This window comes from Theobroma umbraticum, unplaced genomic scaffold (genome assembly GCF_002168275.2).
Source record: "Theobroma umbraticum cultivar Fairchild unplaced genomic scaffold, ASM216827v3 scaffold_147.0, whole genome shotgun sequence".
Taxonomy (NCBI): domain Eukaryota; kingdom Viridiplantae; phylum Streptophyta; class Magnoliopsida; order Malvales; family Malvaceae; genus Theobroma; species Theobroma umbraticum.
The window spans coordinates 5,468,545-5,491,571 of record NW_018397259.1 but is presented as its reverse complement, the minus strand read 5'-3'; the positions used below and the strand labels follow the sequence as shown (position 1 = coordinate 5,491,571).

Sequence of the window (23,027 nt, the reverse complement as noted above, 5' to 3'; positions counted from 1 at the left end):
ACATCGCATAAAGCCTCATCATCCAAGTTATCTCCCATAGTGAATTTGACCCAACATTGAGTAGTTACTGGTACTTCGTGTCCTTTCTTTAGCCATCCAATCTTGTAAGGATGAGGATGTTTTCTTGTAGGAAGCTTTAATTTGTTCACTGCCTCTTTTGAAATAATATTTTCCATGCTTCCTCCATCAATGACAAGATCACATACTTTACCTTCACAAACAACTCGTGTACGAAAAATACTTCGCCTCCTCCAATCTTCTTCTTCCTCATTTATTGTTGTTGTCATCACTCTTCGTACCACTAATGACTCACCTTGTGCAGGATACACATCAATTTCTTGTATTTCCTCATCAATTTATCATAAATGGGTTCAATTCCTTCCTAAATTCAGCTAAGTTCACCCTTCTTTTGGGCAAGCAAAAGAAGTGTGTCCCTTCTCCCACAAGTAAAACATCGAATATGGGAATTGCTGCCTCCTTTATTTGTGGAAGAACCATAATTGTTTTGTTCACCATAAGGTATTATACTCTTGCCTTTATTGTTCCTTTCAACATTGGTTGCACCCCCATTAGTTTTATTGGTTGTGGTAGCTTCTCGATAATTTTGTGGGAATGTTTGGTGACCCTGTCGAGCTCCAGAATCGTTTTGCCAATTGGTGTCATATAAGGGCTTTCTAGTACCATAGCTTAAAACTTGTTTTTGTGCTGATAGAGCGTATTGACGAGCATCTTCAATGTTGTATAAATGAACTACTCCCATCTCGTCTCTAATAGAATGATTCAAACCAGCAAGATAACGAGAAGCAATTTGTTCATTACTCTCAACTAACCTAACCCGAATTGATAGATTATTAAACTCCGATGTATACTCTTCAACAGTCATGTTATTTTGCTTCAAACAATGAAACCTTTCATATAATTCCATAGTATAATCAGCAGGTAAAAATTGCTTTCGTAATTTACTTTTCATGTGCTCCCAAATGCTGATTTTAAGCTTCCCTTGTCGTGCACGTTGCTCTTCAATTCTCTTCTACCATTGAAGTGCAGTACCTTTCAATTTCAGCTTTACAAATAAAGCTTTTCTATTTTCCGCCATGGGTTTCCATTCAAAGTAGTTTTCCAAACTAGTTTCCCAATCCAAATATTCCTCCGCATGAAATTTTTCATGAAAATCAGTTACTTCGATCTTGATTCCCCCACCATTTAAATCAAGAGCATGTAATAACCAGCCCTCCAATCCAACTCCTGCCACTTGATTTACGGGTCCATCTTCATGAAAAGGGTTTTCGTTCTCAAATTCATCATCATCCTCAAGATCTTGAATCTCAAGGGGGTTGTGGTCACCTTCCGGATTCTCCATTTGGGCTTTCACTGGTTCCTGATGCTGCAAGGCTTGCACAGCCTAGGACAAGTCATCAATCATTCTCCGCATCTCTGCCAACTCAGCTTGTTGGGGCTGATTGCCTCTACCTCGACCTCTGCCTCGGCCAACCATAGTCTCCTAGCTAAAATCCTTATAGGATAGTAAGATCGGTTGCTCTGATACCACTTGATGTAGCCAAAGGGTTTAGGGCAATTAGAACTCAACAATTAGGGCTAGAATAGGGTTGATTGTGTTGGAACAATAAAAAGATAATTGGGTTTAAAAGAAACCTCTGAATAAATATTCAAAAATAACAAAAGAAGATAATAATAATCTTCTATCTAAGATCACCTATTTATAATAGCTAAGATAAATCTTAATCAAATAGTAATCCTAATCCTAAATAAAGACTTAAAGTACTAAAATTCTAATAAAGATAGAAAAAGAATTTCAAACTAAATAAAATATAAAAGAAAATAAAATCCTAAGCTAATGAAAATACTAAATAAAATAAAATTCTTAATGCGCTTACATCATTTCAGATGCATGAGTGTAGGGATTTAGTGTTAAAAATGCAATTAAAATAGGTAGAGATTTTCAGAGGAACAGTACTGAATTAAGGACAGTTATTCTTGGAATTTAATGGCAGCAGGAAATGTAGATTCTCTCTCTCTCTCTCTCATTATTATTATTTTTTAAATTTAGGTATGATGTGGTGAAAATGGTTGGATAACATAGCTGGGGATTTGTCTTTTGTCATGGTGCGGCGACACTTAAAGGTCTATATCAATGTGGTTGAAAATTTGATGCTTTGGGTGTTTAGATAGTTTATTTCTATAATAAGCAGCAAGAAGAAAATAATTGCAGCTCCCAAGTAATCTCCAGAACTCGAACAAGAAGACCTAACTTTAAGCTCTCAAATAATTGCAATAGCAGGAAATATTTTTAGAAACCATTTGAACAACTGTGTTCTTGGGTAGATCTAAATGACTATAAAAGATTCTTTACTAACTCTAAATGATTGCAAAAGCTCTATTGAGTTGTTGAGTTTGCAGCTTTAAAATATGTGGGTTGATATATCAACTTCTTTACTGGGGAAATAGATGGAGCATGCTGTCCATGCTATTATATAAATGGATACTTCCTTTGGTTCATATACTCAAATGTTATGCTAAAGGTTCAATATTAAACTCAATGAGGATGATTATATGATAAGTAGAGCCTAAAAACAGAAGAACCTCTGTGAAATAGCTTACTAACTCTTAGGTGTTCTCTTTTATGGTAACATTTTATAGAATCACTAAAGTAAAAGAAAGAATAAAATTTTTATGGGAGTAATCACAAGCATTGTCCTTAACACGTATATATTTTTAGGGGGCGAATGTCATTTTTATCAGCCTTTCATAATGTGACAACTGTAGAAAGTAAAACGGTATTATTCTGCACAAGTCTACTTTGGATCTGTACTCATGGTTAAGCCTGTAAAAACGTGGGATGTTAAGGAATTTCAAAGCCATTTTTTCCCTGTATAGCTGGGATAGTTTGTGGTTTTTGCATCAAGATATTAGGAGTTCAAGATTCATATGTAGCTTATAATGCTGTGAAAGCTGATACTGATACGTTGTTGACATTTTTAACAGATTAAAGCTGCCCTTTCTGGTGTGTTAAGTTTTCCAGTATCATTTTTGTATCTGTATGTTTAGATGATTTTGATTTCTTACATATTTGTGGCTATAAACATGGCAGAGAGATTGAGGAATCTGAGATTAAGACATTGGAGAGACAACTAATGCAATCAATTGAGACTTGTGTTGCAAAGAAAAAGAAGATCATTCTTTGTCAAATGGAGATGGAACGAATTCAAGGATCTGATGAGGTTTACTGATCTTGCTCCTATTCTCTTGGCGCTTTGAAATTGATGCAATTTTATTTATTGGGGTCTTGAATGACCCCCATAGAAAATATGTAACGTTACAAATGAAGCATAAATTGTGACTAAGATGGAGATTAACATAAAAAGAATTTGACTATTCTGCTTTAAGCTAATTTATTTTTGGTTTTAAATGTTGTCAAATTTGAATTTGGTTTGGCACATTCTGTCACAACTAACCATATCCTTCTGCCAAAATCATGTTACATGCATTATACTTGTTGGCTGTGTTGTTATTCATGCCTGGCAGTGTTTGTTCGTTACTGGCCCTGGTTGTTGTTGTTGTTTTTAAAAATATTTAATTATATATTTTGAGCATTTGGGATTGACAGTGATTACAGTTACCATGTTTTGACTAATTAAAGATGTATCTTTCAGAACTTAAAGGCCAGATCCTTCTTCAAACGGATTGTTGGCACAGTTGTACGTTCAGTACAAGATGATCAAAAGGAGCAAGGTCTGCATTCGTTTCCCCATCTTCATCATATACTGTAAAATTTCCTATAATGATGACTTGTGATGTGTTATTGTCTACGTAAAATCTTTGGATTAGTACGCTACTCTTTTGCTGTTTTTCCTTCTAAAATCCTTTTTAGGGGCCTCAATAAAGTTCTTAGAATTTCTCCTTGGATAATCATACTTTGTAGGAACCTCAACTATCATTTAGTGCCCTCAACTTTGGAAACATCATTCATTAATGATTGCTATGGACTTTTATGTTGATATTAAATAAGTGAAGGCATACCTATTTGTATGTCACACTTATTTTTCATTGTAAACACTTGGTATTTTCTTGTTTAATTTGATTTTTTCCTTCTCCTTCTCCACTATGAACCTTGAATTTTGTATGTTTGCATGCATCATGGCAGTTCATGTTTATGGAGTATTTTATATCTATGGCACATCAACTGTGAGATTGTAGATTGTGTAAGAATGAACAAGAAGAGATATGCAGTATTATTTTCCTATCACTTTTGGTGCAATTTAATCTTATTTTCGGCTATTCTTCAAACTAAGGTGTCATCTGCAGCATAGAGAGGTCTTTCAAGCATTGAATGCAAGTTCTAGTGTAAGGCATATAAGGCTATTTTTGCACAGGATTCTTAGTGATCATTTCTTGCCCTTGGGCATTAGCTTAAGTAATAAAGCATCATGGAGAGAAAAGTTGCTGTCCTACTTTCTGGGTCTAAATTGGTATTCAAATGGCCTTTGGCTTTATGTTTTCAAATCTTGAACTTAAAGTTTCAGGTTTTTGTGGACAGCCTGAAGTGCCAATTTAGATGCATTGTTGTTATATTTCTGCTTAATGCTTTTGGTGCTTAAATGTCTTGCTTGTCATCTATCTTGTTTCTGGCTGTACACTTGCATTGGCCTTAATATATTTTGTTGATGTACTTTTAAAATTTTCAAAGAAGATGTTTTATTTTGCTTTCTTCACATTAGCTTTTTGGCTTCTACAATTGAAAGATACATAATACATTTGGTTCAGTTTCTTTGAGTCCATTAAGTAGTTTATGTTCTTCCTTTGCAGATATTAAAATCTTGGAAGCTGAGGTTCAAACTTTGGAAGAGGTTTCAAAGCAACTATTCCTGGAAATCTATGAGCTTCGCCAAGCGAAGGTTTACCTTTGGCTATACACTTGTATTATAACTATATGAAATATGATGATGGGCCTTCGACCTAGAGGTCAATACCATCTCTTAAAGCCTTCTAAATCTTTCGAAGTGTAAATTTAATTTATGAAGGCTTAGACTTAGTAACATCCCTTATTTTCTAAGGGCCACTTTAAAAGCAGATTTTCTAGATGGAGTCTGCCTTAGAGCTAGGTTGAATTGAGATAAAATTTGCATGTGATATTACGTTGTTGCAGTTGTATTATTCATCTTGAAAATTGATATAATGTACTTTTCTCATGTACAAGATTTACCATGCAGTAGCCTCAAAAGATGTGGAGAAACAGAAAAAGAGATTGATATTAATTTTCTACTCCATGTTAAGTGTTTTGTTACACTGGCTTGTCACGATCTTGGTACCTGTAATTTTTGCTCACAGAAGATGAACAATTATACAATCTTGGTGGTCCTCAATTGCTTTGTTGGAGTCAGAAATACAACCTTTTTAATGCAAGTTATCTATTTCCTTTCAGCAGTTGGTTTTCTTGTAAACATGTTTTTTTTTTCACTTTATTATTTTTATTATTATATGTAAATTGATATCTTAGCGGCATATTTACTGTAGTTGGTCGTGTTTGGCTGCTGTAGTTTCCTTTGTCCATTTCCATTTAGATTTTGATTTCTTTCAGGAAAGCAACGCTCAGTCTTTCTTTTTATATTTTGCAGGAGGCTGCTGCTTATTCGCGAACATGGAGGGGCCATATGCAGAATTTGCTTGGTTATGCAGGTTCAGTTTATTGTGTGTATAAAATGATTAAGGTATATTACCAAAGGATTTTTAGTTTTCTTTGCTACGTGATTCATTTTGGGCAAATAGTAACATTTAGTGGCCTATGCAAAAGAATCGGTCTTGCCCGATGCAGATGAAAAAGCCCTGAGATGTCATTAGCTGAAAATAAGATGTCATAAATAAAGAAAAAAGAAATATGATGAAGGTAACAATCATTAAGATTGGAAAAATTGAGATGCCTTCACAAAAGACCCAACCATAGGCTTTCACCACGCATTTTATGGAAATGAGCATTAACCCCTATAATGTGCTAAATGTTCATGATGCTTTTGATTTCATGGATAATTGATGATTTTTGTAGTCTAGGTTTTCACAGTTCTATTTAATTATATTGTAATCAATTTCAATTAGGTTGTCCTTAATTTGTGGGAATTTACTTGGTTGCTGCTCTATGAAGCCTTTGATTTCCATGCTGTAGGGGAGCTTTATACTTTCTTCTATATGAGCCAGTGTTTTGCATCTTATAAGTTCCCTTGATTAATTTTTGAAGGTTTCTGATTCAAAATCATTTTGATTTCAATCTCATCATTGAAGGTTATACTATCAAACTGATGGAAGAAAGTTATGCAACGACTGCTTTTAAAAAATGGAAATAATAAAATGATGATATCGCTGGATAGTTACGAGATTTAATGAGTTTTTGTATGCCAATGAAGCCTCTATTGACCTTCTGACTCAATTAGCCTACACTAAGGCCATGTGGCAAAGTACTCCAAAACATTTGCAGCCCTTGCATTTGAAAATAGGAAAGAGAGCATGGATCTGTGTCTGATTCATTTTTTGTCCAAACTAAGCTTGATTAAGTTTTTCTCGAAAAGATTTTGAGAAAAACATGTACATGAGGGTATATAACAACTGCTCAATGATGGGTTAATCATTTCAAACATACTTAAATAGCTTTTTATTAGAATTTAAAGAATTTTTTTATTAAAAAAAAAGAAACGAAGAATATCTTTTCAGAAATAAATAAAATATAAATTTATAGAAATGTATGCTTCATTGAGTTAAACATAGGATCCCACCTCTCTTTTTCAAGCAGCTGGAGACTGCTTGTTGAGTAGCTGAAAGCAAATAAAAAATCTCAAAATAGGCCTTCATCACACTCGCTCTACTTCGTAGGTTCCCATCTCCCCTTTTTCAAGCAACTTGAGACTGCTTGTTGAGTAGGTGAAAGCAAGTCAAAAATTTCAAAATAGGCCTTCATCACATTTGCTCTACTGCATAGGATTCCACCTCCCCTTTTCCAAGTGACTTGAGACTGCTTGATGAGTAGGTAAAATTGAATGAAAACTCTTAAAATAAGTCTTCATCACATTTGGTCTAACACCATGTAGATTGCACCAGTAAATATCTAGGGATAACAAGTGAGATAGCACATGTTCAAGTCTTACAAGTTGTTGGTTTAGTGAAAATGTTATTACTATTAAAATTCCTAATTTACCAGGCCTCAAATAAATTAAGCTATGACTGAATCATGATCCTTTTTGCAAGAAATTGATTAGTATCTGAATAAAATCTCAAAATTTCCCCCCTTTAAGTGAGATTTTATAAAATTCTTCAATGAAAGGCTTTTAGATGCTGAAACCAGACTTTGAGATTTATTTTCATCCTTTCTTTCATTGTTCGAACCACCTCAAAAACCATGACTTCTACACCCCAATTTTCCTCTGATAGTCTATTTAGTCTTGGTCTAAAAATTCATTTTGGTCTCAACCCCTGATCTCCCTAATTTTTAGTTAAAGAATTCCTTTGATAACCTATTTGACATTTGTTTGAAAATTCATTTGTTTGCTCCCCTGGTCTCCATGATTGTGACTGAGAATGCTAATCTTCTTGAAATGACTTAATCCCAGCAAAATGCCTTTGAATGAGACCTTTTATTGGACTGGAGAATAGATCTAATCTTTTTTCAGGTGTTTTGTGCATCAGACTTTTTTAAGGTTGCATGGTTGATTTCTAGGGTTTTAATTTTAGCCTTCCCAACAAAATATTGTATGGGGAAATGCACAGGAACATGGACTTACTACCTGGCATTATTCTTGAAATGGATTAAACAACCATTAATCTATGACTTTGGGATAGCAGCTTTAATTTTTATTTGTTTTTTATGCTAAGGGGTTTTGAGGCAGGTTAGCTCATTAAAAGTTGAGTGTTGAAATCCTGAAATTGCTGATCAGATCTCAATTGCCTTTTGCTTACAAATTTTCCTTATTATATGCCTGCCTGAAAAATAAGGTGCCTGATTGATCTGTTGTTTTATGCAGTCTTTACAAAGTGTTGTTTTCAAGGAGGTATTGTTGTCATCTCTGAATGATCTCTGCAATTTTTATCGTTGTTCCCTTTTTTTTTCGCATATCCATTGCAATGTATCATCAAATCTGTTTATTTGGCAGGCTGGTTCAGTTGACCCTGTTACAATGTCAATTACCATATTATTGCAGTTCTTTGACATTGGAATTGATGCTGCATTGCTATCACAGGTCAGTTGTCAACACTGCTTACAGTATTGCTCTTGCATAGATTGATAATCTGCATCTATGTTAAAAAACCCAAAGTTGTAACTTGTAACATTTGCTTTTCACTTACCACTCAGTGTCAAAATATATATTTGGCTACTGTTTTTGTCCTATACTTGACTAAGCTCATACTTTTAATTATTGGGGAGGCCAGTTAATAGGTTTTTTTTTTTTTCCATTAGGTACGTATGGAGACCCATTGGGTCTTGGGCTAGACAATTGTAGATGCCCTCTTCAATCCCATATATTTCGCCCCTCCTGTTCCAGGACTCAAACTTGAGACCTCTGACATAGAGTCTCAATTTCTTAATTTATTCTTGTTTGTAATAATTAAAAAATTTAAAGTATCTATAATTTTAGATGGAGTTGTTTCTGAATCACAGACAGGGTGTTAAACTTGGTTCATTCTACTGCATGGCCAATTATTGAATATATATCATAATACTTCTTGATGGATTTATCTGAATAAGCAATTGACCCATTGTATATGTCAGTATAAGGTTTTGCTGATGGTTTGTGATTTCTAATATTAGCTGTCGAACTCCTATCTCTTGATTAATTTTCAGATATTCTGTGGAAAGACTGAACCAGCAAACTTTCTTTTGCTATGACGTTAATTTGCAGAAATAAGTTTTTGCTTGTTTATTTGAATGTTTCAAAACCCTTTTTGTAGTTTGGTGGGGCGAACTCACTTCCAATTTAATACTAGTAACATTTTTGTGGCATTATATATGTTTCTCTCAAGTTGGCCGTAATATATTGTTGTCATTTCAGAGTTTCTGCACTGCTCTATTGCATTCACATATCAGCTCATGATGGTATCCCTTTTCTTAACTCTGCCTTAAACCAGTATATTATGGACTGATATGCTACAGTATTTTAACCCTCCAAGGTTGTCAATGTGACCCTTCACCAATTTAGTGTTTGAGCTGGAAAGAAAAACTTAAAACAATATGTAAGAGGTTTAATGTAAAAGCATGCTGCGTGGACATATGACATGCCAACTTGGTGGCTTGATGGTGGTGCCTTTAATCATGAGGTTTTATGGATTTAACCTCTTTAGATTTTGTCATCAAGAGGTAAGGTAAAGATATTAATTGAGCCAAAAAAAAGAGGTAAGAATATTAGTAGTTAAAACTTACTTCCCTTAGAGAAGATAAATAGATGTTTTTTCCAGTATTCTCAAGGCCTATACAAGATTTTACTCTTGCTTGCATCATAGTTAATTGATATATCTCTTACTTTGCGGGTTGCCAGCCTCAATAAAGGACAATGTTGTAGGCTAATAAGTATCCTCTGAGCTTGAACCTTAGAGGAGGGAAGTTGTACTAGGGGCTGATAGTTTGAGATTAAGGCACAGTGATATTTTGTTGAGAATATGTAAAAAGTATTCTTGTTGACTTTTCCTACTCCATCTGGAGGTTTTTAAAAATCTCTTTTTGTAGTTCTAATTGAAGACATTGCTATTTCTTTTGACCGATTTCAGACTTAGATGGCCTGTAAACTATGAACAGAATTGTGGGCAATTTTTATTTTAGATGTGTGGTACTTCAAAGGTTAATAAATTCAGAACTTTGAGTCGGTAGTGATTCAGTTTAATCATTTATTGACTTTTGAGATTTGAATCCGGAGTTGGTTCTGATTTAGTATATTTATAGACTTGTATAGTTTGTTTTCCATGATCCACGCTTAAACCATATGGATCCACTTAAGTATATTGTTCATTTGTACAGTGAGTGCCAAAAGTTCTGGCGCTTTGTAATTGGGAAACTTTAAATTTCCAACTTGTTGCCTTTAGTTTTCACTCTATTAACACTTTGACCAGCTATGATGCAATTGCTATCTACAGTCTCTTTGCTAGGGTTGATCATTGATGGTTGACATTTTACCTTTTTGTATTTGTTGTTTGCAGTATATTTCCCTGATGTTTATCGGAATCTTGATTGCTATATCAGTGCGGGGTTTCTTAACTAATCTAATGAAGGTAATTTTGTCCTTTTTTTTGGCGGGGCTTAGGGGAGTCAGAAGGGGGGGGAGGGGGGAGGGATGGGGGCTGTCATTCCATATTTGTGTTTCTTGTAGTTGACCAGTTGTAGTTTCCATATGCTATGTCCAGTTGATTGTATCCAAAGATCTGAAAGTCCTTTCTGCATTGCCAATCCATTGTTGGTTTAGCAAACGTTTAGTCATTGAATTATTATTGACAACTTTAAAGCCTGAGAATATAAACAAACACGGATATGTTCTGGTCATCCTTGCTGATTATATGTTGCTAATACTGTGGCCGCATCACAAGATTGTATAGTTTGGCAGTTTTCTGGCTGTCATCGTCATTGCTATTGCTGTTATTATCAATTTTGCCTCCTATAGAGTATTGTTTTCTCTTCTTATATCTTCATTTCATCATTATTGGCATGACCAGCACTATACATACTTAATGGCATGGAGTCAACCTTGTGTCCGCTATCTTCATTTCTGTTAAAATGAAAATTTCTTTGTCTTAGGAGCAGTATGAGTTTCCTGTATCTAGATTTTTGCAGCTTAACTTGCAATGTTTGGTTGCAAGCAGTTTTTCTTTGCAGTTTCCAGAGTTGGTAGTGGATCTTCAAGTAATGTTGTCCTCTTCCTTTCGGAAATTATGGGAATGTACTTCCTCTCTTCAATTCTTCTGATAAGAAAAAGCTTGAGGACTGAATACAGGTATGCCCATGATTGATGCCAACTTTTATATCTTTTCTGTTGATTATTAAGGAAAAACTGTTCCCTTCAATTTGTAAAGTTCTTCTCGATGTTTATCACGGAGGCCTTTCTAGAGGGACAATTTGTTAGTGTGTCAAGCATGTAGAATGCTCTGTAAGCATTGATGTGACAGGATTGTTTCTGGAATCCCCAAAATTCTGTTAAATTACTCAGTAAATATATAGTACTCATCTCTATAGTATCACTATCAAATTTTCTCTTGAACCCAGTCGTTCTATATAGGTGTGATTTTAATATAGATAGATAGATAGATACAATTGAAAGAAACCATATGAAATGCCTGTTTAATTAGATATCCTTGATTTGCATGTCAGATACAAGTTTTAAAGGCTAACATGCCTTTACCTATCCACGGTAGATAATAAATGCTGATGAATGGACGCTAGGCCGATTACTATCTGCCAAAGGGGACAAGGGGGTGAGTCTCACAGACTCAGTGATCATTGGCTCTGTGAGCAGGGTGTAGATGGCAAAACAAGCGTAAAGCGGATAAATTTGAATGATGAAACCGGAATAAGAATAATAATCTTAGAAAAATCAAATCACAAGTAGAGTTAGAGATTATATTGAATGCTTGCTGAGCTAATCTTGATGAGAATTGTATAGACAAAGCTGTTGTAATTATTTCTTTGTATCATATCAGAGCAGCCTTTCTGGCTCTTGGGCCATCCTTTTGGAGATTGTTGAGAAAAAGGTTAAATCTATGATATTAAGCTTCTTGGCATGGCAAAATTTTTTATCAAAAGTGTCTTGTCTTGTGCAATTTGAATTCAATTTATTATTATATGACCAATAAATTAGAATGCAAGACCAAAGAGAAGAAATGAGAGAATGGGAAAATGAAGTGCTCTGCAGAAGTTATTCTTGCTGTGTTACACAGAATGGATAACTAGAGATGACATAAAAGGCAGAGGACAAGGGGATGAATTAGGTCACTTAATTTAAATAGCCAGTTTATGAGCAAATATAGATGTTAGGTGTCAAGTAGGTGATGAGGTAAAGTAGAACATGAGACAAAGAGAAGAAATGAGAGAATGGGTGAATATGAAGTGTAGTTCTGTGCAGAAGTTAGTCTTGCTGTGTTAAGCATAGAATGAATAACTAGAGATGACTCAAAAGGCAGAGGACAACGGGATGAAAAAGGTCAGCCAACCAAAACAAGCCTGGTCATCTGAGTGAAAATAGACATTCCTTCTCAAGTTGGAAGTCAAGCTGACACAACCTTGGTAGACTTGCCTTTATGCCTGCAATGAAAAGATGTGTTGGTGCCTGTCAGTTACTAATGCAGCCAGTATCTGCAGTCTAACCATTTTCTTTGAAATGTTTTTAAGTTGGAAATCAGGATGGACATATTCTTGATGGATTGATTAGTTTCATCCATTAGGATGGTCATAAATATCTATTTTATAAAGTTTTATGTGTCCTAAAAGACTTATTAGACCATTGCCTGTAAGTGTTAGATTGACTATGTATAACTGTTTAAATGTTAGTGAATGAGGCCTTCCTTCTTGATCTTTAAGATATGTATTCCAATGTACCTGCCTTTGTCTTTTTTTTTTTTTTTTAATTGAGGGAAGGGGCATTTGAACCCTGCTCTCTAAGCAGGGGGAACATGCACCAACCTATGAGTCAAATGCTCGGGTGCAATGTACCTGCTTTGTTTGTGAACTGTTCTTTCGGTAATGGGAATCCCTTCTAACTTAAAAAAACTTAAAGTTGGACTAAACCTTTAAGTGCCGCTGGGCAAACTTTTTTCATTTGTGCATTTATGAAATATGGAGCTGCTTTTTATATGTTTCAGTTTCATTTGGATGGGTAATTAATTGCATTAAATTATTTATGATTCAATGGACCTTACACTGAATGTGCTCTTATTTATTGTTTCTTTGGGTTTCTTCTCTATGTAGTTGTCTTTGGCACATTTCTTATGAATGTAATTACCATATTATCATGGTTGAATTTCTTAGTTAGGATTCTGCAAAACAGTGTAAACATATTTTTTCTTGAACTGGGCTCTGATTATTTAATTTAATTTGTTGCTACAGCTTACTATCATTTGCATTTAAAACCTGGAGCCTTCTTAGTATGTGTATCCCTTGGCAGGTTGATTATAACAGATGTTTTGGGTGGAGATATTCAGTTTGACTTCTACCACCGATGGTTTGATGCGATTTTTGTAGCCAGTGCTTTCCTTTCTCTGCTTTTGCTTTCTGCACATTATACATCTCGCCAGGCTGACAAACACCCTATTGATTGACATCTTCTCATGTAAGTAAATATCAACAAATCACTTCATTTCCATTATCGTAACTTTTAATTCCTTTTAATTAGTGCAACATATGGAATTGTATTTGTGCCAAACCAATATATGTTAGTGAGGAAAAGAGAAATGGTACTTCTAGCCTGCATGGTTTTTTTCATACTGATTGCATCTTATGGGACTGTTTTCCTTGTTTTAGATGTGCCAGAACAAAGCATTTTTATACAATTTCAATTTGTTTCAAGCCTAAAAACAGGTACCAATGTGGATGACTTCCAACACTATTATACCATTTGATGCCTCTTATATGATTCATATTTTCACTTTTTCATTCTTTAAATTGAATTGAAATAATATTCATATTTATGGAGTTAAGTCTGTCATCATTTCTCTTAATTAAAAGGCTGAGTAATCTGCCTAGGGCACAAAAATAATTCGTTCCTTTCTTCCTTTTTATGCTTAAACTGGTGTCTCACAAAAGTGTGCCTGGTTCATCTTGAAGGGCTGCTGTCTCAAAGATCTCATGTATGTTAAAACGTTATCATTCTGTGATCGTTAAGATTTACTTGAAAGTCATTCCTTAGAATCATTTCTTTTTAGCTCTTAAAGCAGCTGACTTGAGCTCACCTAAGATGTAGACCAGTAATTAATGAAAACAATATCAGCTGCACAGCAGGGATTGCTGAAAAAGCAGTACTCTCCCCCAAAAATTCATGAAAACACCCTAAATGTTTAGTCCTGTTTTAGGAGATCAACCATTAACCTATTTTGCCTAGCTTTCTTTCAGCTTATATACATCTTAAAAGCAGAAGCCAGGCCAAACAGGATCTTGGAGAAGCACTTTAAAAAAAAAGCTTATCTGTAAAGAACAAAATTTTAAAAAAAGAGCTTAAAGAAAAGCTCCAGAGAGGAGTTTTCTCTTCTCTTCTTTTAAAAACACATCAACTTTTCAAGAAATACCTCTCTCAATCAATCTCCCTCTCCTGTCCCTCTCTTTGCAAATCACCCTTCTCCAACACTCCCTCTTTTCTGTCTCGCTCTACAAAGAGTACTTAAGAGAAAAACAAAAGGGCTAGCAACAGAATAGCAAAACATAAGATTTTTTTGTTCTTACAAAGATTAAGAGAACAAAAGACCCAAAATTTCAAAGCTGCATTCAGCTACTATTTAAAGGATTTCTTTCTTCTTCATCAAAAAATCTAATACTATTATTACTATACAAGTTTGAGAGTTGTTTCATTTCTTTATAGATTTTTTTATTTTAACATATGAAATCATGTATAAACTCGAAATTGACTTGTTTCGTTTTGGTTTACCATAATTAGAGCTTATATAATTTATTTTTCCAAATAGCTTTAGCTTAATTTTAAAAGTTTAGGGTTTAGATAGGAGCTTTATAATAGCTTTTAAGCAAACAAAAAAAAAACTAGGATAAGCAGGCTCTAAGTTAACATTTTGGTTATTTGATAGTAATAAAATGTCTTAAAAATCACAGCTGCAGCAGCACTGACAATCAAGGTTGTCAATCATACTGGTCAGTCAGATTTTCTTGATAAAAAATTGGTTTCGTCTAGTACTAGTGTTTCTTGGTGTACCATTTATGCTTTTTTAATATGCAAGTGTAAATTTTTTATACATATTGATTCTATTTTTATGTTTGAAAATAAAGTTGCAATGTTAATTTAATTCACAGACCTTATGTTTGTATCAATAATACTAATAAAAAATTTATTTTATAATTGAAACTACTATGCATATCCCATAAAAAAAATATGTGATGTATGTTTTGATTGATTTGGAACTGATATAAAAGCATAAGATTCTTAAAATACTTTCAATTGTCAAATTAGATGTCCTATCCAAGTAAAAAAAAAAATTAACTAATTTTGGGCTTTCTGGTGGCAAAGGTGAATGATTTCTAATGATTTTGTATAGAAATGAAACATTAGTTTTTGGTCGAAATCGCCAAAATAGGCTGGTATGACAGGTAGCACCAGAATATGGTGGTACCAAATGCAGAACACCTATAGAAGATTAAAGTGTATTGGGTTTGCCCCAAAGTATTTCATACCAATTGATATCACCGATATCTGTATGATATTGACAGCTATGAGATTAATGACAAAATACTATTGGATTTTAATATCCAGTAACTGATGATTAACTACCCCAGCATCAAAATACTATTGGAATCATTAGAACGTTTATGTCTTATTTAGTTGTTCAATAATTCAAGATTGTAGTTGTTAATATCTGTACCTGTCTAATTTTCACAGAACCATTACATATAATCCTATTCTTAATGTGCCACCTTGATTTCAGTTGAATCGACCTGTTTTGGGCTGTATCCATTGAAATATCATGATCTCCACAGATCTACCCTAAACACTGGGTAATCACCAAAATAGCCCATTAAAAATCACAAACAGTTGCCAAAGAAAATTTATTCATCTAGTTTACTGTTTAAACAATGAAGAACGTTTGCTTACTCACCAAGAAGTCAGATTTGCTGTTAGTTGCACTGCTTCTTGCATGCAGTTTTTCAATCTTCTTTTGTCTTTGGTTTTTTCCTTTCCTTTTGAGAAGATGATTGATTTCCATCAATTTGCAGGTTGCGAACCCCTGTTGCGAACCCCTTAAGCCTGGATATGCCTACACCAATTAATGTATTCACACTCCAAGAGGGTCTATAGTGATCTTCTATATTGAGGATCAAGAACAGGAGGGTTAAATTTGGTTTACGATATTCTTGTGTATAGTTTATGATGTTAGGAAGATGGTTTATTTGTGTACTTTAGTTGATAATACATTCGTTAATTCTTCAATTAAATTATAATTCTTTCAACATGTATACAAACTTAAACGATATTATTTTCATTATACCCGCTGTTTCACAATTTAATTGAATGGTGCCAGTAGTAACAGGTGCTGCACATGATGTTGATAGATTAGTGGTGATTGGTCGTATGGGAAAGATTTCCCATGGAAATGAAGATGGGAGAGATGGGACTGGTGACTGGAAAGAGAGCTAAACCTAAAACTTGTTTCCTACACAACAAGTAAAGAGAGTTTGAAAAGGTGAAATGGCATGCTAAATGGTTTGGCTCTGGAAACAAAGGCGCCTATAGTTTTGCATGACTTGTTGATAATTTATCCCCTGACAGTACTGTCTAGTGTTTTGTCCGTTTCCAATCTTCTGCATCTAAAATTTCATGGCAAGAGTCAGCCCAAGTGGTCGGGTGGGTGGGAATGGAATGGAGGTAAATGTTCTAAACTCAGAATCCAGAGCTCTTATAGAAGTAGTAGGATTTCATATTCCTATTTCAAAGACGCCATGGTCAATGAAAAGGATTAAGATATGCCTTGCAGCTTCTCTTCAGGCCTCTCTCACAGCCCTTTTCTCTCCGACCCAGTGTTGGGTCTTTTATAACTCTGCATTCAAACTACCGGAAAAATGCACAAATTATGAACACTGTGTTTGGCAAACGCAATCGTCATTTTGGGATGGGAAAATGGAGACCGGATGATTCATAACTGTCAGAAGTGAAATGGTAGAGACGTGACGTGACACTTAACTAAAAGTAGGCCCTTGGTTTCTTCGTCGTCCCATTATGTTCACTCACTTGTATAATCACTACACTGTTTTTAACTTATGAGAGTACTTATCTAGATCACTACTTTCACATCAGATAAGATAAAGAGTCAATTCACACCTTTGTTTGTCTTTTTCCCCTTTCTTTCACACGTTAAAGATGATGTTTGAAAATTTTCTCTCGCCCTACAATTCCTGCACAGGGAAGAATACCCTTGTGGAGCTCAGCACACGTTACCTAGACAGGAGCAATTATATCTGTAAGTTCATGAAGTGAGAAAATTGTCCACAAGCAAGCAATGAATCGAGCACCATACCCATCGTATTTATTTTCAATGCTATAAGTTTAGAGTAATTTATTACATGAATAGGGTCTGAAAAATCATCTAAAGAATTACCAGCAAAGTCACAGTATGCATTTATAGCCTATTCAGACTTGGACTCATATCCAACCCTTAGCTCTACCTAAACCCACTTATTTACTACCTCCCTCCCCCTAAAAGGAATGACACACCCAATGTCTCCTCCCCACCCCCCACCTCTCTTTAGCACGATCAGCTCCCTCTGATGACTCAACAACAAATAACAAGTCTTTCTATCAGCCTAGCCCAAATATAACAACTCTTATCTGCCTAACCCTAGCTTTCCATTCAGACTTTTTCCTATCCTACCTGTCTACAACTCAGACAAAACTCTTAAAATCATCTGCTATTTAACAAGGGTACAAAATAGACAAACTTCAGCGCAATACGATGAAGGAAAAAGCAATGTATTTAAGCAATACCTACCTTCGGGTTATTTCAATCCAGAATGAAGAATTAATATTGTAACATTCAAAGAAATGAATTCAATGCAAAGTACAAGAGAAATGGCAACAGTCATTACTTGGTATGAGGTTAAAGCTTTCGGTAATGAGATCTACACAATCAGTTGCCAAACTTTCAGAAATTGATTTGCGGTTAATTATTCTTTTCAAGAACCATAAATGCGAAAAAACAATAATAACATAAATGATAATGAGAAAATAAAAATCATAACTGATAAAGGCTCGCTGGTCTTCACACCATCCATATCTGCACTGAAGATGTGCAGAGAATCATTAACAGCCCATTACTGCACAATTGTAAACAAAAGCACCTGCTCGCTCCTTGACAGCAAGCACATCCCACTCTGGTCCATCCCTGTTTCCACGCTCTGGATCCCACGAATGAAGAACGATTACTCCATCATCACGCCCTCCATGTCCTCCGGCTCCTATTACTAGTAAACTGTTACCACATGCTTTAAATGCCAGTCCCCAACCATTGGAAGAGTCAGCCCTAACAGGTAGTCTCTTCACAACATTCCACGAGTTATTAATCTTGTCATATTTCTTGACTTCATTTGTTGCTTGATCAGCAGAGTAAAGCTGATTATTTACAACTGCAACTAAAGGAGGTGAGCGCATAGCAGGATGAAATGCACCGCCATTGTTACCATAATACATATTTTCTATCGTCCTCCATGACCTTGTCTCAATATTGTACTCTTCACCACAATTCAAACCATCTACATGACTTGACATGCCCCCAATGACATAAAATTTCCCATCCATAAAGAAACCAGAACACAGTTTCCGTGGGAAGTTCATATCTGGCAAGGTTTGCCAAGAACCCCGCTCAGAATTGTAGAGCTCAGCGGATTTTAATACATTGCCATACTTATCACTTCCCCCAGCTACAATGGCTATCTCCCCAAGGCTGCTAGAACCAAACAAACATCGAGGCAAATTCATTAGGGGGCATCTGGACCAATCATGGGTAATCAAACTATACATCCAAATAGCAAATCCTGACAACTCACGACCAAACACAAGTAATTCAGTCCCCACTGCCAGAGACTCCTTATCAGCATAATTAAAACACTCGTCACAAGGAATCCTAGGTAGTCTCATCCATTTCTCTGTCACAGGATCAAAAGCTTCCCAAGGCATCATGTTACAGGCTAAATAAACCCAGTGTTCAATTATGCCAAGCTGGCATCTCAGTTTATATAAATATCCACTGCCAATCAGTGACCTAAATCTTTTGTTTAAACAAGCCAGATTTGGGTAATCGGATCTGCTGCTCCGCGCCAGAATGTCCAGAGCCATGTCATCATTAAGTCCTGGTAGGAGACTGTTGTCAGATGCTTGTCCATCATGATTTTCTCCAGACCTTGCCACAATTAAAGGTTTCTTTCCATTTAGTCCTATATAGCCCAGAGTTAAAGCACGCACTTCCTCGTCCAGCAAACCTTGCCCCACACCTTTCATGTTAGTCTTATTAGCCAAGAGAATATAAGCCAAAAGATGCCAATCATCTTGTGAAACTCTCAAGTCGTGATTGAAAGACATTGGAGGCTGCGATGAGACATGACCTTGCAAACCAGCCATTACGGGTGATTCGTATTCTGCCCCTTCTACTTTCATCTTTGTCTCCTTAAGTGAATCTCTGAACACCATTTGTGAGAGAAGTGCAGTCCACAAAACTATTCCCTGAGAAAGGGAAAAATAGGATTAAAAAATAAGTGACAATACCAAAAAGCAAACGCACATAATATCATCAATGATAAGAACACTGCATCAAATTTCCTTTATTATCCATCATTTTAGTCTATTCGAGGATAGACATCCTTCTATCCATGCTTGCTGTTAAATTAACGTCTTCCCTTCTTGGAAGGGAACAGCACTGGCAGCTAAAAGGTGAAAAGCCTAGATATAGCCAATATGCATGTTGCTGGCCACCAGACAAATTAATGCAAACAAGATTATTTTCCCGAAAGCAAATAATGGTTCAATAAAGGAACAAGGTATACTGAAATCATACAAGGGATCAAGACTGAGCTTGGACCCTCATCAATATGAGTGTGACCAGGGAAAAACAAAAATGTATATAAGTTAAAATAAAACCTGCATAAATAGCAGTACTCACAATCCAGGCAATAATGCGTAATAGAAACTCAAATCAAAGCTTCAGCGTTTCTTTTCAGCATTAAGTTCCCTTTTTAATTCAAAGGAGAAGGAGGAATCTATGAATAACAACTTCGAAAACAACTCCTTCGTAATCTGAAACAAGTATCATCTTCCTATCAAGACAAATTGATTATTAATCATAATTAGTTCCTGCTTCCAATGTATTCAGTGCTTCCATCCCAGATGAACTGACACCATGAACAAAATTTTGTGCAAAAAAGTCATACTCCAATAGAAAAGAATCCTTAAAATTTACTAGACAAAAAGACCATCAGCAGTGTTCTAACCAAAGTTACATGGCATTGCCTTCAGACCAAATTACCCAACATACCGTATGACTAGAACCAATTAAGCATCAACACAACTTTCAACAACCAGGGAAAATATAGCCATGCACTGTAAATTATATGGGGGAAAAATCACAGCAGTCAGCAGCTTTGTATATATCTCTGCCACATCTCAAGGTAGCAGTTCGGTGGGTGTGGATGAAGGAGTAGGCTGCACAGGCTTATCCATAATTTCTAATTGATTAAAAAAAATATAATTATGAAGAAATTATGTGAAAGGTTGAATTCAAATGAAGTAAAATAACGCTTTAAAACAACATCAGTGACTCTTTTCTATCTTATATTTTATCTCAATATAATCTCCTGCTGGAGTTGTTTTTAAAATAAAGCATTTTTTCACGAAGCCAACATCAAGAAATTATCAAATTCTCTTATCAATTAAAAACATTAAGCAAAGTCATTAAATTCCTCTGAAAATTATAAATTAAAAACTTTCATATTGGACCCAATATTGTGCTACAAATAATGAGTAAATAGCAATTACAACTCATCAAATAGTAGTGAGTTCTATTAGAGTGTAGCCCTAGATGATCTAATATTTTTGACTTGTTTAATTTTCTAATCAAGAACCAAATGAACTTGACCACAAAACATTTACCCATCAGTAATTAAACAATTAGATGTTTGCCATGTGACCATTCAATTATAAATGTTATCTTGGTAATCCCAAGTTGATTTACACATTGCAAACTAGATTTTAAACTTCACAGACAATGGATAATATATATATATATATATATGTGATCATTATCAGCTAAAATTCTATTATGTCTTGAAAAAGAAAATTGGTTGGTTACTAAAACTTTTCATTCAATTCTCGTCTTTGACACTCTGCACTTAACTATACACTTATTTTATTGAATAATCCAACATGCTGTTTTAATTACAATAAACTGATGTGTTCCAAATATACACTATATGTTTTACTTTATTCCAGGAAAACAGAGACAGACAGAGTCCCTGGAAATTTAAACTAGAAAGAAAGGAAACAACATTTTATGAAAAAAATTAAAGAAAATGAAATTAATTGAACAATTGAAGCTAAAATCTTAGCTTTTTTATTTTTTGACTGAAGGGAAGGGGGATTCCAACTGTGGGGAGTGGAATACCATCCAATGAGCAAAATGCTAAGGTGCAAAATCTCAGCAAATCTTAACATTTAACAAATTAAGGTTAAAAAACAGAAAGAAAGAACAAGGAGGAAGAAGAATTCATCACCTTTGAGTAAATCAAAATCCGACCCGATTTTTTCGCTCCCGGAAATTTCGGCGAGACCCGATCTCTGCCTAAAATTTCCCAAACCAAAAAAGAGAAAAAAAATAAAAGAAAAACCCTAAATCACATTACGCTAAAGTTTCGATTATTCCGAATTTCCCAATTTCTCTCTCTCTCTCTCTCTCTCTCTCTCTCCCTTTTTTTAAGCTTTCGGTTTTTGCGTGATAGGAATCTCATTCTCATCCATGTATATAAAAATAATTATTATTTATTATTTTATAAATATGTGAAGACGATTTTTATCATCTTTCACTTTCTCTCTCTCTCTAAAAACTCAGAGAGAAAGAGAGAGAGAGAAAGAGGAAGTTAGTTTATTTTCCCCTTTTTCTTTTTAATTTTTATGTTCTCTTTAATAATATTTTCCGTTTTTTTTTTTTATGGGGCGATGGAAACAGAGATTCTATCAACAGTTTCTAACGCTTTCCACCTGTCCTTTTTGTTTTCTTTTTTTTTGGGGGGGTTGGGGTTGGGGGTCGGGGGTGTGCTCGTTTTCATGTTTCACCGCACTTTTGTTTTTGGTGCAGTCCGTAAAATTTTGTTAGTTCGTTATTTCTTCTTCTTCTTCGCCGCTTATTCCACTTCTGACTTCACTTCCCTTTCTTTTTTTATTTTATTTTATTTGTTTATTTATTTAATGATTTTTTGACTAGTCAACTTCTTTTTCTCCTCCCTTTTAACTCAAACGCTTGCTTAACTGCAAGTGTTCACCATGCACGTGCTTCTTGCTTTTCTATCTTTCTTCTTTATTTCGCCATTTCCTTCCCTTCTTTTCTTTCCTTCTTTCCTTTATCCTTTTTTAAGTTAAATATATGGTATGGTATGTTTTCCAGAGGGAGAGGCACCTCTACCTCCTGCTCGTGCCGTAAAATCTTGCCTATTTTAAAATTATTTTAATTCAAAAATTTTTATCCAATTTTGAATCTTTGAAAATCTTTTTAATTAGCCAAATATAAATCAAATCATTTTTTATTAACATATAAAGGAAATTTGAATTCAATTTCTGTAAGCATGTTAGCTTTTTGAATTTTTTAAATCAAATTACCTAATTAGTTCTTTTAAATTTAATCTTTTATAATAATTTTTTAAAAAAGTAATATTTTTTTATTATTTATAATGATATGACATTTAATAGTATTGATATTATATTTTCTTATTAATGGATTTTCTTGTTAATGTAGTATTGAATATAATGATTTGACGATGTAAGGTGATATTTAATACTTTATAATACAATATGATTACAAGTAATATAATTACAAGAAAATAACATTAGAATGATTAGTATTCAAGAAAAATAATGATTAAAATAAAAAAAATAATATTACAGTATTTAGTTTATAAGTACTTTATTGAAAATGTAATGTTAATTTTTAAAATTATTTATAGTTATTTAAATACAAGTTTAATATACTTGTATTTTTTACTGTAAATTTTTATATAATATAATCTCTTAAATATATTTTTAATGTCATATATTTTATTTTCATTTCTTATTATAATATTTTATTTTTATTTTTTAATATAATTT

General features: G+C 34.4%; 2 protein-coding genes across 5 annotated transcripts in view; one reads left to right on the top strand and one right to left on the bottom strand.

Moving 5' to 3' along the window:
- GTG1 (GPCR-type G protein 1) overlaps positions 1 to 16,175 on the top strand; it is a 20,934-nt gene extending 4,759 nt beyond the window's left edge. The window contains exons 5-15 of one of the 2 annotated variants that reach the window (XR_002445044.2): positions 3,110 to 3,239; positions 3,672 to 3,750; positions 4,825 to 4,913; positions 5,634 to 5,726; positions 8,022 to 8,048; positions 8,151 to 8,237; positions 10,186 to 10,257; positions 10,843 to 10,973; positions 13,137 to 13,301; positions 13,493 to 13,549; positions 15,905 to 16,175. Coding sequence is in view for 1 of the 2 variants with exons in the window: in XM_021425975.2 (XP_021281650.1) it covers positions 3,110 to 3,239; positions 3,672 to 3,750; positions 4,825 to 4,913; positions 5,634 to 5,726; positions 8,022 to 8,048; positions 8,151 to 8,237; positions 10,186 to 10,257; positions 10,843 to 10,973; positions 13,137 to 13,290 (862 nt within the window). In the remaining variant the exon portion in view is untranslated. The remainder of the gene's footprint in view (positions 1 to 3,109; positions 3,240 to 3,671; positions 3,751 to 4,824; positions 4,914 to 5,633; positions 5,727 to 8,021; positions 8,049 to 8,150; positions 8,238 to 10,185; positions 10,258 to 10,842; positions 10,974 to 13,136; positions 13,302 to 13,492; positions 13,550 to 15,904) is intronic. The other variant, XM_021425975.2, reaches the window with a different exon arrangement.
- A 1,521-nt stretch (positions 16,176 to 17,696) lies between these two features.
- Positions 17,697 to 21,829, bottom strand: LOC110414657 (Galactose oxidase/kelch repeat superfamily protein). 3 transcript variants are annotated; one of them, XM_021425978.2, is made up of 3 exons: positions 21,443 to 21,829; positions 19,837 to 20,065; positions 17,697 to 19,400 (listed from the first exon to the last, which is right to left on the bottom strand). In XM_021425978.2, the coding sequence occupies exon 3, from the start codon at positions 19,365 to 19,367 to the stop codon at positions 17,985 to 17,987; it is 1,383 nt and encodes a 460-aa protein (XP_021281653.1). In that variant the 5' UTR covers positions 19,368 to 19,400; positions 19,837 to 20,065; positions 21,443 to 21,829; the 3' UTR covers positions 17,697 to 17,984. The 3 variants fall into 3 exon arrangements, with proteins under 3 accessions (XP_021281653.1, XP_021281652.1, XP_021281651.1); XM_021425977.2 differs by having other exon boundaries at positions 19,837 to 19,990; XM_021425976.2 differs by lacking the exon at positions 19,837 to 20,065.
- Between the last annotated feature and the right edge of the window lie 1,198 nt (positions 21,830 to 23,027).